Raw genomic sequence first — 14,960 nt, 5'->3', positions numbered from 1 at the left:
TCAGAAGCTTAGTTTTCACTTCAGAAGATTTTGAAAGTCTGGGGTATAACATCAAGGACCATTCCAGAAATAAAAATTATCCTGATTTTCATGCTGGCCTTCTAAATAGTTTTTGCATAGTTCTGTTATAAACGTGATCTTCTGGACATGAAAAGCATACCTGTTTTGAGGTACTATACAACTAAAAATAAAGAATAATTTAATTAAATAAGAAAACATTTTTTTCAGAACTGGCATTAGGCAGAATGTAGTTTGAGTTTTCCCCTCCACTCTTGGAAAAAATTAATCTTGAATGTATTAGCTAAGAAGATTTTTAGAATTACTGAAACGACTCACATTTAAAAACATAACTTCTACTGTCCCAAATAAAGCTTTAAGGTAATATAAACAGTGCATTAATTTATGGTACCTCAAGTGTATCAGAGCTGCAAGGTTTCTTTGACTGTATTTCACTTCAGAGATGAACACTGCCACAAGAATGAGCGATTTAATAGAGCACAAAGTACACCTACCTTTCAGACATTTGCATGAATCCTCAAAAGGACAGCAGAAATGAAAGAACAAGGGACTTAATACATTTCAGGTAGAGATATGGAATTACACTGATCACTCTGGATTTGGAGACTTTAAAAGATGCTTTTAAAACTCAAGGATTTCAAAACTGCTGGTTTGCTTCTCAAGCATTTCTGAGTGATTCCGCAACCTGCTCATTAAAACCTGGAAAAAGTTCATTACCAAATTTCCACAGTCATTATTCTGGGGAGTTTTTAAATCTCTTCTTTGTTGTTATTTTTGTTTTTGTTGTTTTTCTTGTTTTTCTTTTTTGCTCTTCAGAGAAGCAGAACAGGCTTGTGAACAGTAAGAAAAACATGCTATTGATTTGTGTTGCCGAAAGTCATCCCTTGACTTTCAAATTTTGAGTAATTAACCTGTTCTGGATTTGTTTGGGTTTTTTTCATCCTCATTTGTTTAGTTTATCAGGATGCTTACTTTCTATTATTAGTTTTAAATTGCATGTCTTGATGGTGTTTACCAAAAGAAATGCTATAAAACAAGGCAATTAAACACCACTCGTTCCTCCAAATTATCTTAATTTTTGATCATTTACAAAACAAATTACTAGTACAGTAAAAGCATGATTAATGTCTTCATAGCAAAATAGCATTATAGAGCTGTGGGTAAAGCCACAACTGCTTGTCCATATTCTCACTGAGAAATCGCATTTTTTTCTTACCTCAAAAATCAATAATTTGATCACACATAAGGAATAAAACTGCAAATACTTTCCAAACAGGAGAAAAATGATATTTTTCTTTTTTGATTTTACTTCTAAAGGACTCTTAAAAAAATCTGCAGAGTAGATTGCAGTAGCAGAGGCTACTGAAGAGCACAGACACACAGCATAATTATTTCACCAAGTATTCTGAAAGACTTCACTTATTGTTTTCTTACACTGTACGTAAATTCTTAGAGTGCTTGAAACTATTTCCAGAAGTTTGTTCATTTTTTTTTTCAGCATAGTGCAGCAACTATTCATAGAGGGAGAAGAATTCTGCCCTCAAGAAATGGACTCCATGTAACATTTATTTGTATTTAATATTTATATCTGCTCACCACTCACTATAATAATGGCTAATTCAAATATAACGAGACCTATTATGCACAAGTGAAGCCTCCACTAAAGATAGCAGTAATCTGTTCTGAACAAGCCTTTCTGGCAGAAAGACTATGGCAGTCTCTAAAAAAAAAAAAAAGGGTGTTTTTGCATCTTCCAGCTGCTTGAGAGAGATCAGTGCTTGTGGATGCTCTAAGACTACACAAGAGCTCTGTGCCACAGCTGCTGAGTGTTGGGTGCTGGCTCATTCAGCCCTAGATGAAGCTCTGCAAATATTTTGTGGTATCTGCTCTCCAGCAGAAGTGTGTAAGACAGCCTACTCAGAAAGTCTAAGGCATACAGCTCTTGCATGTGCCATCAGAACTACTCTGACTTTATTCCCAAGAGTTTTGAACTGTCATTAATTTTACTTAGACATCTTTAATCAGGACAGATTGAGAGAGTTAGGGAAATTCCTTACTTGCTGGGGATTTTGGGAACTTTGGTAGCCTTATTCTTGGTGGGAGGTCTCAGATTAATGTGCATGGGTTATTATGTGTCTGGAAATCCCCATCACCAAGTCTCAAGTGAATGTCTTGGAAGTGCAGAGCTCACAAAAGTATGTTACTGTCCTCACAGAGATGCAGATAACATGGCTCTGAGAAATGATTCTGCACTCTAGCAGGGGCTGATTAAAGGGTGGCAACTAACATCTGTGAACACGCCATTTCTACCTCATCTTCTTCACCCTGGAGTTGCAGGGAAAAGCAACAAAACCCTCTTGGCCCTAATATTGAATACTGTGACTGTTTACCACTGAGATGTGGATGAAGCAGAATTACACTGGCTTCAACACAAAGAAATAGGGAGGAGAGAGAACAAGAGCATCCCTGTGAAGGGAGAGACTTTTACTGGAAATGAGGAAAACGTGCACTGAAATGGAAAGGCTACAGAGGACAAGATAAACTCCCTTGTTGAAAACATGGGATTGCATTCAAGATCTCCTTTCCTGAACATCCATTTTTGTCAGCAGAGAACACTGGGAAATTCTGCACCTCACACTCCTGAAGTGCCTGATCCATATAGGTTTGAACAGCCTATATCCCATCACATAATGCAGGCACTGAGGACTGGGGTTGGAGTTTCTGCTTGTCACTCATCTCCCTTTCCTGAATGACCTGCTTGGCACATCTTGTGCCTGCTCATCCAGGAACATACAAGAATTGAGATATACACAATTCAAAGAATGATGGATGTTTTCCAAACCAAAAAGGAAGTTCTTACCTCAAAGACTCTACAGTCTAGACCAGCAGTCAGACTCCACAGTCAGACATCACAGACATGCACAGATGTCTAGTCAGAGGATAATGGTGGGAAATGGGGAGCACAAGAGGTGACAAAGCAAGAGAATGAACCAGCAATGAAATTTCTTTTCCCACTGTACCCTGCCTACAGACACTGCCTCCTGATTACTGCTTCTTCACTATTCTTTTCCACTGCATTTTCCTTGCATACATTTCCTGATGTTATTGTCAAATATAGTGTGGAAATCACTGTAGAATAATTCAGATATATTTTGCTAGGATGTCAACTGGGACAAGACAATTGACAGATTAGCCACACAATTTACTGATTTATTAGCTATCTAGAAACTTTCTATGATGCACATGGAACTAGAATATACAGCCTACACACACACACACTTATTTCCACATTCTTACATTTCAAAAATTTTATTTTTAAATCTAATCTATAAAGTTTTGCTTGAAAATAGTCTCCTCTGTAAATATAAAGAAAACAGTCACAAGAGAAGACTCATCATCTGACTAATTTCCATCCTGTGGGACTTCTTTGAATTTAATGACTTTTGTGAGTTGACAGAATAATTTATATGGGGTTTTTTTACAACTCTGTATTATTTTATCAATACAGCCCAGAAAGGAAATGAAAGGTAACAATCTATCTAACTAAAATAATTTTCATTTAACTTGATTGCCTCTACAGAAATCAAATTATTTATACAATGTTTTCTACATTTGATGACTTTCTGTTGTTTATACTGGCTGATTCAATTAGAATACCTGAAATGGGTAATGATATTAAATATATAAAATATTGCATGTCTCCCCAAAAGAGCAGTGTAAGAATCTCCTTATTTGCTTAACTGACAGTACCTTTTTAAAGAAAGCACTGCTAATGTGGCATTTTGGTGCAGAGGCACCACCTCTGAACATGTCCACTTGTGTTCATGCAGATACTTTTGCTTGTGACGCATTGTTTTGCAGCTGAATAATACAGCCATAACAGACTTATTTTGGTAATCAGGGCACTGCTACTCTGATAACAATTCTCTATGATTGCACCTGGTTTAGTAGGTTAAAAATACAGGCTTTACTAGAATTTGATTTCTTTTTAATCTGCAGAATAATGAACACTTTAACAGAACAAATTCTTCAAAATTAAAAGATTTTCTGTAGCAACAAATGGGTATAGGGCTGTGCTGCTTTTGGCTGGGGTAATTTCCTTCACAGTGGCTGGTGTGGGAGTGTGCTTTAGATTTGTGCTGAACAGAGGGCTGATAACACAGAGATGTTTTTGTTATTGCTGAGCAGGGTTCACACAGAGCCAAGGCCTTTTCTGCTTTTGTACTGCCATGCTGGGGAGGGGGCTGGGGGTGCTCATGAGGTTGAGGGGGGACACAGACAAGACAGGTGACCCCAACTGACCAAAGGACATTTCAGCCCATCTGACGTCATGCTCTCTGCATAAAGGGGGGGTAAGGAGGAAGAGAACATTTGCAGTGATGGCTTTTGTTTTCCCAAGTCACCATTACACCTGGCGGGTCCCTCCTCTCCTGGGGATGGCTGAACACCTGTCTGTCTATGGGAAGCAGTGAATTCCTTGTCATGCTTTGCTTGTGTGCATGGCTTTTGCTTTGCCTATTAAAATGTCTTTATCTCAATCCATTCTCTTACCCTTCTGATTCTCTCCATGATCCAGCTGGTGCGGGAAAGAACTAGCAGCTGACTGGGGCTTGGCTACTGGCTGGGGTTACACCACAACAAAGGTAACTGCAGGTTCAGTTAGGGCCTTCTGGGAACACTGTCTTGGAAAATTACCTAATTTGAAGTATTATTTTCAAATAGTACTACTAAGTCTAGAAGTATTTTTGCAATATTTTAGAATAAAGTATGACTCATCAATGTAACCTTGCTAAGAGACAATCACTGAAATAAAGGTGATAAGTGCAAAACACGTGAACAGCTATTCTATTATTAATTCAGAGTTTAAGGCTATGAAATTCATCTAAATAAATTTTTGCTGATTTCTCTATCAACAAAACCATCTTTAAAAGTTTTAGATTTTAAGGTTCTCTAGAGATGTGAATTCATAATCAACTTTAACATCACCCTAGTGACAGAAAATATTTAGAATTGTAGTAGCCATGTCAGCTTCTTATAAAATTGTCTCTCCGCTTACCTCCAATATGAATTAAGTATCTGAATTAAGTTGAGGGATTCTATTAAAAATGATGATTGTTAATTCTGCATTCAACTTTTGACAATAAGTACTTAGTCTCCTGTTAAGTACTTAAAAGTTGAATAAGCCATATAATTAAAGCCTATTCTTCTTAAAAACCTCAGAGCAAGGTTTTCTTAGTTTTTAAAGTATCTTTCTCCCCATAGTTTAGATATAATATGGGAAAAAAACCTGCTGTTGCTTTTCAAAGTGTGAATTGATAAAACCTTTCTGCAACAGCAAGCAAAATTAATAAAGACCAAAAGAGGATGGGGAATTAAAGAAATTATTCAACATATTAAGAAAACAAAAGACTCTTCCAGATGATTATTTAAATTAGCTCATGGGATTAAGGGATATATACTAATTCCTACCTTACCAGTAGCAGATATTTACTTACAATTCTAAGGTAACATTTATACGAGTGGATTCAATTATGATAAGTACTTCTATCACAATACTTCAATATGAGTTCCTTTCATATAAAACATTTTAGTAAGCATGTGATCATAGACTGGACTGAAAAATAGGCTTGATGATTTTAATGAATCTTCATTTAGCAAATATAACCCATGGATCTATTTTAAATTAAAATGTATGTAAATACACCTACCTTAAAGAATTCTTTCTTTTCAACTTGTTCATTGCCATCTGCATCCAACATTTTAAAGGCAATCTGAAGTCCAGTCTGTGGTTCTGCAACAAATTGAAAAAGAATTTTATTGAAAATATCACACACTTACACTAGAACAAATACCAAATGTAAAATGAGCATTGACTCTGGTTCAGTTCTCCATTGTTATGTACACACACGGTATTTCCAGTGACCCATACACACCTCTTCCAGTACAAGCAAACTGTTTAAACACCTTTTTGCTGTCATTTCAAGGGATAATTAATGCAATGGCAAAGTAAGAAATGCCAGCAGTGCCTAAGTACAAGCCATGAATGTCCATCTGACCCCAACAAAAATACTGCATCTCTTACTGGCCAGATCTTAAGATGTTCCCAAAGGATGTCTCTATAATCCCATGTCACTTATGCAGTCTAGCTTTGCCTTGCTTATAGAAGTTCCTTTTCAGGTGAGAAGAGTGGAAAACTCCTTCTGGCTGTTTTTGACAAAAGCATGTTTTGTGTGACTCCCATCTAGACAATTTTTCTCAGGAATTCTACACAATTTTACCCTGCATTTCCTTCCCCGAGTGGATGTTTCTTTCCAATACCAAAATGTAATGAGTTCTGAATCTTGAAGTTGCTATAAAAGCATGGTGTGCTTTCAGCTCCTTCCCACAATTTCCTGATCTTCATTTGCTTACAATGTTCATTTGCTTGAACATTGGCAAGCCGCTATAAAAGCATGGTGTGCTTTCAGCTCCTTCCCACAATTTCCTGATCTTCATTTGCTTACAGGAGGTGGCCTTGAACATTGGCAAGCACACACAGGAGCAGCACGCTGCTGAAATGTAGCTACAGTTCACTGTGGTAGCAAGCCCTTCTCCCAGTAATCTCTGGAGCAGCTGAATTAATGCCACAACTCAGTCATATCAGGCATGGACTTTTTGTTTCTGGAATACATGGATGCTTCCAAGAACAATGCTGGACTCATGAGGGCAGCGAAGTAGTATTTCTACAAAACTCCAATGCCTTCAGAGTTTTGCTTCTGGAAATATATTCTTCTATATTACATTCTGTAAAGTTTTAAACCTTGCTTTTTTTTTAAGAGAAAATTTCTGCAAAGGAAACAAAGAGATATCCCATTCCTTTCAAGTCACAACAAGATGGTTAAAGAAAGTACTATTTTTACTACATTTTAGAAATAACTACATAATCAGCAGTCAACTAATATTCTGTGTGAAGCAATCTTGTGTTGCAGGGGTATTTTATAAATACCACTGCAATCTGCACAGCAGTGCTGTCCCCAGGAACTGGGTTGATTTACTACTCAAAACTGGCTTCCTTTCCATGGAAATGCCACATGCTAAATTTGTGTTACTAGTACAAAAGCAAGAAAAGGCTATCCAATAACATATTTAGAGAATAAAAGTAATTGATGCATTTAATAGCAATTCATACCATCTGTGTTCCAATTTTCAGATAAGAGAGCTGTTAGTGAAAATATAGACCTAAAGCTGCTTATACTGTTTAGAGATGACATACTTATCTGATATGATGTAACCCCAAAGGTATGTGTTTGTAAAATAAGCATAGTTCAAAGACTACCACAGTTATATGTGTATTTAATTAGAATCAGGCAAAATTCCAAAATCTGAACAGAAGTGCTTCATCCTGGTTGTGAGTGCAGGTTAGACCTAGGTGCTTCCTCTCCTAATATTCCTTCATTGACCAAGCTGTCAACTTGTGTGACTGGGTAATTGAAACAAAGCTCTAAGTAAAGGTGACAACTTCAGTTCCTGGGCTTCTTCACCAGGCAGGGCTCCATTAACCTACTGCTAGAAATGAAATTCAATACACCACTGGAGGAAAAAAGACAGTGATGACACAAGGCACACAGAAAAGAGAAAAGAAGGTCATGGGGGAAAAAAATAAAACCTTTGTCGCAAAAATACATTTTCAAGTTCAGTGTTTTTACAGACTCTGATTTTGTATGACAGGCAGCATGGTCTCATCACACTGTGGAACCAGGAGTCTGATGACTCTCCATTTCTGGGAAAAAAATAAAACCTTTGTCGCAAAAATACATTTTCAAGTTCAGTGTTTTTACAGACTCTGATTTTGTATGACAGGCAGCATGGTCTCATCAGCACTGTGGAACCAGCAGTCTGATGACTCTTTTTCCATTTCCCTATTGCTCAGTTGGCGACTTGGAAGTAATTTAAATATTGATGCCTGCTTTAAGAAATCTCACATTAATTCTCACTAGTGAGAGAGACAGGCTGTGTAACTTGGGGCTGACTGACAGAGGATACTTGTTAGGCAAAGATAGAGGCACTAACACTTGTTGACACTGGCTTTCAAGCTGGTCAGTATGATAACCCTCTGTGTAACCAAAGCAGCAACATTACCACTGCATTTTTATCCTGCATTAAAAGGTGCCTTTGTTTTTGCAGTTCAATACATTCCTATATAAATTCTGTGAAAAACAATGTTACTTGATTTTCTGGAGAAGTGGAACAACTTTCTCTGATACTGCTTCAATTTTCTAATTGTTTCAGCCAATAATTCAGCATGAATTCACTTTCAGCTGCCATAAATTTCTAAAGAAATAGAATCTTTGGCACCTATTCCTGCAACTTTAAGGTATTCTTCTGAAGTAATAATTAGGCTGTCATAGTTGTCCTTTTTTAATATAAATTCATCTTTTATGAGTTGCAATAAATATTTTAAAATCAGTATCCTACCTGGGCTAAACCCCTGTCTCTGATTTTAAAAGCCACTTGAACACATGGTATAACTCATGTTCAAGCAGTGTGTAGCACCAGACAGTCACCACTGCTGAAGCAGTGTATTTGTATGCTAAAGCTTAATGCACATCTATATCTATATATATATATAATTTAATACTGTGTACTAGCTGAAGTTGCCAAAGAGATTATTTACCTTTCATGCTGTGCAACAGGAACTAATGCAATTCTGCTAAGAAATGAGGTAAGCTGCAGAAGGGCCACTTGAATTGAGCAAGAGGTGCACAATGATGAAAGGCTGGACATATTCTCTCCACTCTGTGGAGACCAACATTACTTGTTCATACTACACCATGAGAGGGTGGATTTCCAGAGCAAGGAAAATGTGTCAATTTATTTAAGGTCCAGGCATGGAAGTGATGAGGGTCACATGAGAGTGATGCCTCCACAGTCTGTCAGGAAAGAAGTGAGTTCTTCCTTTTCTCCTTTCCCCATGCACTGATACAATAAATCATTTACGCCTGGTTTTGTCCCTTGCTGAAAATGTTGGATTTTTATAAGTCAGTCAAACAAAACTGCATGTGGACAATTGCATGGATACGCATATGTTCTGTGGACAATTCCATGGACATGCATGTGGACTACTTCACAACTGCTCCAGGGGTCTCGCCGTGTAATGCTCATTGACACATCTCAAATTTCGGTGTTTTTAAGCATCACTTACACATCAGAACAAAACAGGGGGTGGCAAGCATGGCACAGAGAAAGTACCAGACAATCCCAGGTGACTTCCATGCACAAAAACAAAAAATGCCTGTTGCTTGTAGATAAAGCAAGTCCCAAACAAAAGTTGTTTAAAAAAAAAAAGTGCCTGAGAGAAAAAGGAAGGAAGCAAAGGAGGGGGCTGAAATACATGTACAATACTTGGAGGAAATAGAGCCAAAAGGAACAGAGAATAAAGAAAAGGGAGTTTAAAGTCAGACAAAAAAGACACTGAAGAATTCTGCTGTTTATGTATTGCATCCATAGCAAATCTGAACACAATAAAAACATGCAACAACTCCTGAGACACTACAGCAGTTTTTCACACCCCTGTATGAGCTATATTGCTAATGTCTCATTGTCCAAAATGACTAAAACTACTGTCCAGAAGAAAAATTATTCATGTTCCCATCCAGTTCTTCTTCCCCTTATTATATGGCTCTGTAATCAAAGTCTCCCCCCTCCCAAAGGATTTCAGACGACTTTTCTGATCCCATAGTGCAGGAAGTACCATGATTTTTGAAGTATTGCTATGGGCCAATGATGACACTGATTTCCATTTACATTAATGCATTGTCACTGTATATACAATAGTTTTTGTTTTACTACAATGCAGAAATTTAGATGCTAAAAAATATCAGAAATAAAGTTCCTGGTAAACTGGTAGTAGCTGAGTGTTTGTGCCTATATATTTTAAGTACATAATACTTACTTGTAAGAATTGTCAGCAAAAACAGATACTCTGCATAAGATATCAACCCTGAAAAAAAAAGTTTAGAAATTACTTGTGGAAAACCCCAAAAACTTAGAGCAAAATTTGAAAGATTAAATCTTACAAATATAAAAAAATGTAGTTTGACATAGTAGTAAATACCTGTATTAAAGTAAGCCAATTTACCTTCAGAATACTAAAAACAGAAGTGAATCAATTTTTCACTTCTGTTTTTAGTATTCTGAAGGTAAAATTCCCTAACCCCAGACTCATCAATGTTCATGTCTAACCAAGAAAGTAAGGTTTATTTGGTATTAACAAAAGGCCTACACTAAATCTTTGGATTCTCACTGAAAACATTCAATGTTTATATAAAAGGCAAATAAATTAAATGTGCTTTGTCACATTTAGTACCTGGGAGGAGAACTACTCTAACATTACCCTGAAGGATCAAAGTCCTCCATCCTTTGGCAGGCTAGCAAAAGGCAGAGAATAGCTTCCCTCTAATTCTCAAGGGAACATGGCAACACGCAAAGCTGCCAAGCTGCTAGATTGTGCTGATAGTACTGCTGGGCCCTGTGCCAAGAGGAGGCTTCTTATTTTTTTTTTTACATAGGAACATGTCCTTTCTACAAGGTGAAAGTATTTTCCCCCCTTTTGAAGGAAAATTCCAGTGTTTTCTTTTGAAATACCGCCTTAAGTGAAAAGCCTGAACAAACACAAAGATGTGATAGCGTCAAAATAGAGTGTGCAAGCTAAAGATAGAGAGTGCAGAATGAGGGTGGCTAAACAACAGAATCTGAACCATCTGCCCTGCAATAATGTTTGGGGAAAGAAATGTAAAGGGCTTTTTTATAAATCACTTTTCAAAATAACTGAGCTACTTTTGACTTGTGAGCTAAACATTGTATAATGCTGAAGCTGCTTAAAATAATGAAGTTCAAACATGCCTATCTGTGCAAAGATAAACTATTTTGGTAATTTATATTTAGTTAATTGATAGATAAGGAACGCCCTTAAGCTTCAGCGATAAACAATTAACTTCTGATAAACTACTATGCAGAAGCAACAGCATTTGTATTTGACCTCAGATAGTGACTTAACACTTCTAAGTACCAGAGCTCAGAAATATTAAATTGCTAAATGCAAGACTCTGAAAATATGAGAGCAAGTCTTAGCTAAAGGGAGGTCTAATTCTGATCCTGTTGCCAGCATACTCTGGTTCCATATCTCAGCTTTCCTCTCCATCAAAACAGGACTATTTACCCTATTATCCTACATGAATTGTGTAAATCAGCACAGTACTACAATCATACAATACACTGTGGAAATAAAAAATACTTTAATCTCTAAGACTTCTGCTTACGAGTTTTAGCATTTCTGTCATTGCAAGAATGCCAATTGTTATTTTCATTGCTGTAAAACTTGGAATTCTATTCTTAGATGAAACACCTAGGTTTTCCACAAGTTCGAAATCAAATAAACAGGAAAAGAATTCCTGTCCCTTTTTTTTAGCTTATATTTCCACAAGTTCGAAATCAAATAAACAGAAACTGAATTCCTGTCCCTTTTTTTTTTTTTAGCTTATATGCCTAAAACAAGATTAAAAAAAAAAAAAAAAAGGATAGAAACAAATAGGTGGTGAAAAGAATTAAGCAAATAGTGTGAAAAGTAGCGATCAAGATTCCTAACTTTGTTTTGTGTGTGACACAGCAAAAGAACGTTTAAGGGAAGAATAGAAAGGAAGACAAGGAGGCAACTTCTCAGGTCTGTATAGAAAACACCTCCCAGTCAAGGACTGCAGTGGTGTCAGCACAAAGACCCCTGACTGAAAATACAACCACGGAGCAATGAAGGCTGGCATTACTGGGCAGGGACAAGTGGGAGTCTGCCCCTCAGCTGTCTTGAGATTTTCTGCATGGGATAGTCTAAGGAAAACCTGGAAGCTGAAGACAAATGGTTTATGCTAGGTAAAAGAGAACAAGAAGAGCCCAGTGTGGGGAAAAAAAATAAGAGATGAGACACTCGAAGCTGTGGAAAAAAACATGTTTATCAAAGCTTTTGAAAGAATATTAACATGGCAGATTATGTAAAAGTCTGAGAAAAAATAAAGTCATAATAATTGAGATACAAAATACTGAGCCCCTGGAGAGTTTTAGCTTTATAGCTAGACAGGGATCATTATATCTTATAAAATTTTGCAGAAAGAATCTGTAAAATTTTTACAAAGATGGTAAGATGTGAAGAAAAGATCAGTTTGAAGACAACACCCTGCTGACCAGCTCAAGGGAGAAGCACCTGCATTGAAGAGGACTGGAAAGTGGAGCTTTGCAAGAAATGGCAGTTTTCATCATCTTATTGAATCTAACTGAAAAGTCACTATAGTGAAATTGGAACAAGGTAAATATAATAAAAATATGTAGAAATATACTGGATTATTCTCTAAAACCTGACTCAAAGCTCTAAAGAAAATTCACGGCCTGCCTGGTATTTTCTGGAAGACTGATTGTACTAAAATGATTTATCATAAGATTTAATTTGTGGACTAATTTCCATTAAAAAACTTACTTCAATTTTATTGTCCTACATGCAGTGAGTGGCCAACTTACCTCATGCATAAAGTAAATTAAATATTTTGGTAATTTTCTTTTTTATTCTACAGTAATCATTACAAAGGTACTCAAATTAAAAGACACAGCAAACTTAAAAAACCCAAACTAAAACAACCCACTGAAAGCAAAAATTTAAAAGAGAAAAGCTTCACACACTGTTGAATGACTCAGCATACTTGCAGCCAAGAATGTGAAGTTTGCATTGGCAAAATACTGTCATTTTCTAAAGCTAAAGGAACCTTCCCTAACCCTCCCTAGAAATATCTGTCCTCAAACTTACTAACAAATGCTGACAGTATAATATTCTTATTGCTGAATAAATCATAAGTATACCTACAAAACATGACACAGATTTTAAAACTGCCCACTAGAAGGCAGAATCCCCTAGCATTACATTTCACAAACCAGACTGATGGCAGTTTTCCGTCTCCTTGACATTTAAACAACCATTTGAAGGTAGTTAAAATAACCTCAGCTAAACAGTTGGACAGGGGTAGATTCATTATTCTGGTACTTGTAAAAGTATAAATATTTTCATTTTAAAACTGTGATAATAATGCATCTTAAAGCAAAAGCATCAAAGTCACTAAACAGGCATCATGACCGAAAATTGTAAAAACTCGTGAGTCTTATGGCGACATATGGATGACTGCACTGAATGTTGTTGCATCATCTCAAACTCCTACCTGGCCTTTGAAAGACAGAGATTCAAACACACAGTGCTAGGCAAAGGCAGATCTTTGCCAGAATGCAGAAGACACCAACTCTGAGTGTATCACTGAGCCCACTTTGTGCCAAGCACTCAGCTGGGAGAGGTGCAGTAAGAGAAGGCTGCATTGATTTGCTGTTTTCAGTTTCTCTTTGTGGATTCCTGGTTTTCCCAGGCAGCATGCTCTGGGGATTTGCAGTGTTCATCACTAGAAAAAGAAAGGCTCTAAAAAAGCAGGAAAAGAGATATCCAAAAATTCAAGACTGAGAATACTTTAAGCCAAATCCTGGGAAAGCATGTGATGATGGGAAAAGGCAGGGAATGACTACAAAATCCAGCCTCTCCTAGGATAGGAAAAAAATTGTTAATTGTTCAGAGATGTTTCAGGGCTTTTGGGGTATGCTGGGGCTTTCAGGAGCAGACTGACAAGCAAGGCACCCAGCTGGAGACCCTTGCAGGTCTGTACCAGGATGCAAGAAATGAACTGCACTGGGCACAAGAGGCTGTGAGACTGAAGGGTAGGTGAAATGCTGTAGGCTGAGATCAAGGGCTGCTCCCTTGGCACAAGCTTCCAGCCATGTCTGAGGATCTGCTGTGCATGGAGAGAGCATGGCTCCTGCCTGCCAAGGAACTGCAGCTTTATTTTCCAGAAACATCCACAGGATAAGGGGTTCAGGCTGAATTGTATGATACAGCAAGTTTGTGAATAGGCGCTGTCGGTCTTTCTCATTAGTTCGGGAATTTTGGGCTTTTGTTACTGTGAAATGGTTAATTGCTCAACTATTTGGTTTTCTTGATCCTCTTGTTTGTTTTCTCTCTTCAATTAATTTATGTTAATGAGATGTTTATTTGGTGTTCTTTAATCCCCTGTTGTTACACTAACAATATCCCCACTCTTAGTTTTCTCTTTATGTAGTCCAATATAAAGTGGAAATGCTGGGTGAAAAGAAAACAAAGCACATCAACACTTGGAAGGGTCACAGAGCTCCCAAAGAGGGAGAAATAAGTTCAACTGCTCTTGGAATCAGGGATACCAACTTAATGTAACTAGGTACAAGTTTTATTTTTATTTGTAGTTTCCATGCATTTAAGTTATATAGAGGAACAGTCAGGTTATTAACAAAAAGTCTTAAGTCCATTTTGTGTTCAAGTCATCCATTTAACCCTTTCCTCTTCCAAGTAGGCTTTTCAATTTCTTTCATGTCTCCTCCTGCATCTAAGAAGGCTTTCAATTTACTCTCTCTTTACTCTCTTCTCGTATAACTGAGAGATTTGCCAAGGAGGCAGCTACTGGCTAGATGAGGATGAAATAAAATCCATAAAAACCTCTTTAAAATTACATTCAACTCATACCATACAATGAGATAAAAAGCAAGATGCATTTTTCAGTATCAGAAGTGCTCATTACCTTTATCACCAAGCTCTCTAAAAAAGGTTGGTCCTGGTTTAGCTTTGGCAACATACAGCACTGCAGCATCTACCTCCTTTAAAGACACAAACAAGAAAATATAAAGCCAGTTTTGCAAGAGAGTTAATCACTTCAGTAACAGAAAGAATGCAAGTTCTTTTGAAGCAGGAAAGGAACATTTTGCTTACCTTTTTTGTCAGTTTCTTGGCTGAGGCTTTGCCTATAATAAAAAAAAAATTGTCATCATTCAATAACAAACTGACTTTGAACTTTGATCAGGTT

The 14,960-nt window shown here is 37.1% G+C and overlaps 1 protein-coding gene across 1 annotated transcript in view; it reads right to left on the bottom strand.

Annotated features, from left to right (window-relative positions):
- MICU2 (mitochondrial calcium uptake 2) overlaps positions 1-14,960 on the bottom strand; it is a 134,343-nt gene that overhangs the window by 23,711 nt on the left and 95,672 nt on the right. Inside the window, exons 3-6 of the mRNA XM_041487148.1 lie at positions 14,867-14,898; positions 14,679-14,754; positions 9,950-9,997; positions 5,727-5,809 (exon numbers count right to left, since the gene is read on the bottom strand). Coding sequence (XP_041343082.1) covers positions 5,727-5,809; positions 9,950-9,997; positions 14,679-14,754; positions 14,867-14,898 — 239 coding nt within the window. The remainder of the gene's footprint in view (positions 1-5,726; positions 5,810-9,949; positions 9,998-14,678; positions 14,755-14,866; positions 14,899-14,960) is intronic.

This window comes from Pyrgilauda ruficollis, unplaced genomic scaffold (genome assembly GCF_017590135.1).
Source record: "Pyrgilauda ruficollis isolate IOZ18807 unplaced genomic scaffold, ASM1759013v1 scaffold8, whole genome shotgun sequence".
Taxonomy (NCBI): domain Eukaryota; kingdom Metazoa; phylum Chordata; class Aves; order Passeriformes; family Passeridae; genus Pyrgilauda; species Pyrgilauda ruficollis.
Note: the sequence above shows the minus strand (reverse complement) of the source record. Positions and strands in the feature narration are given on the sequence as shown.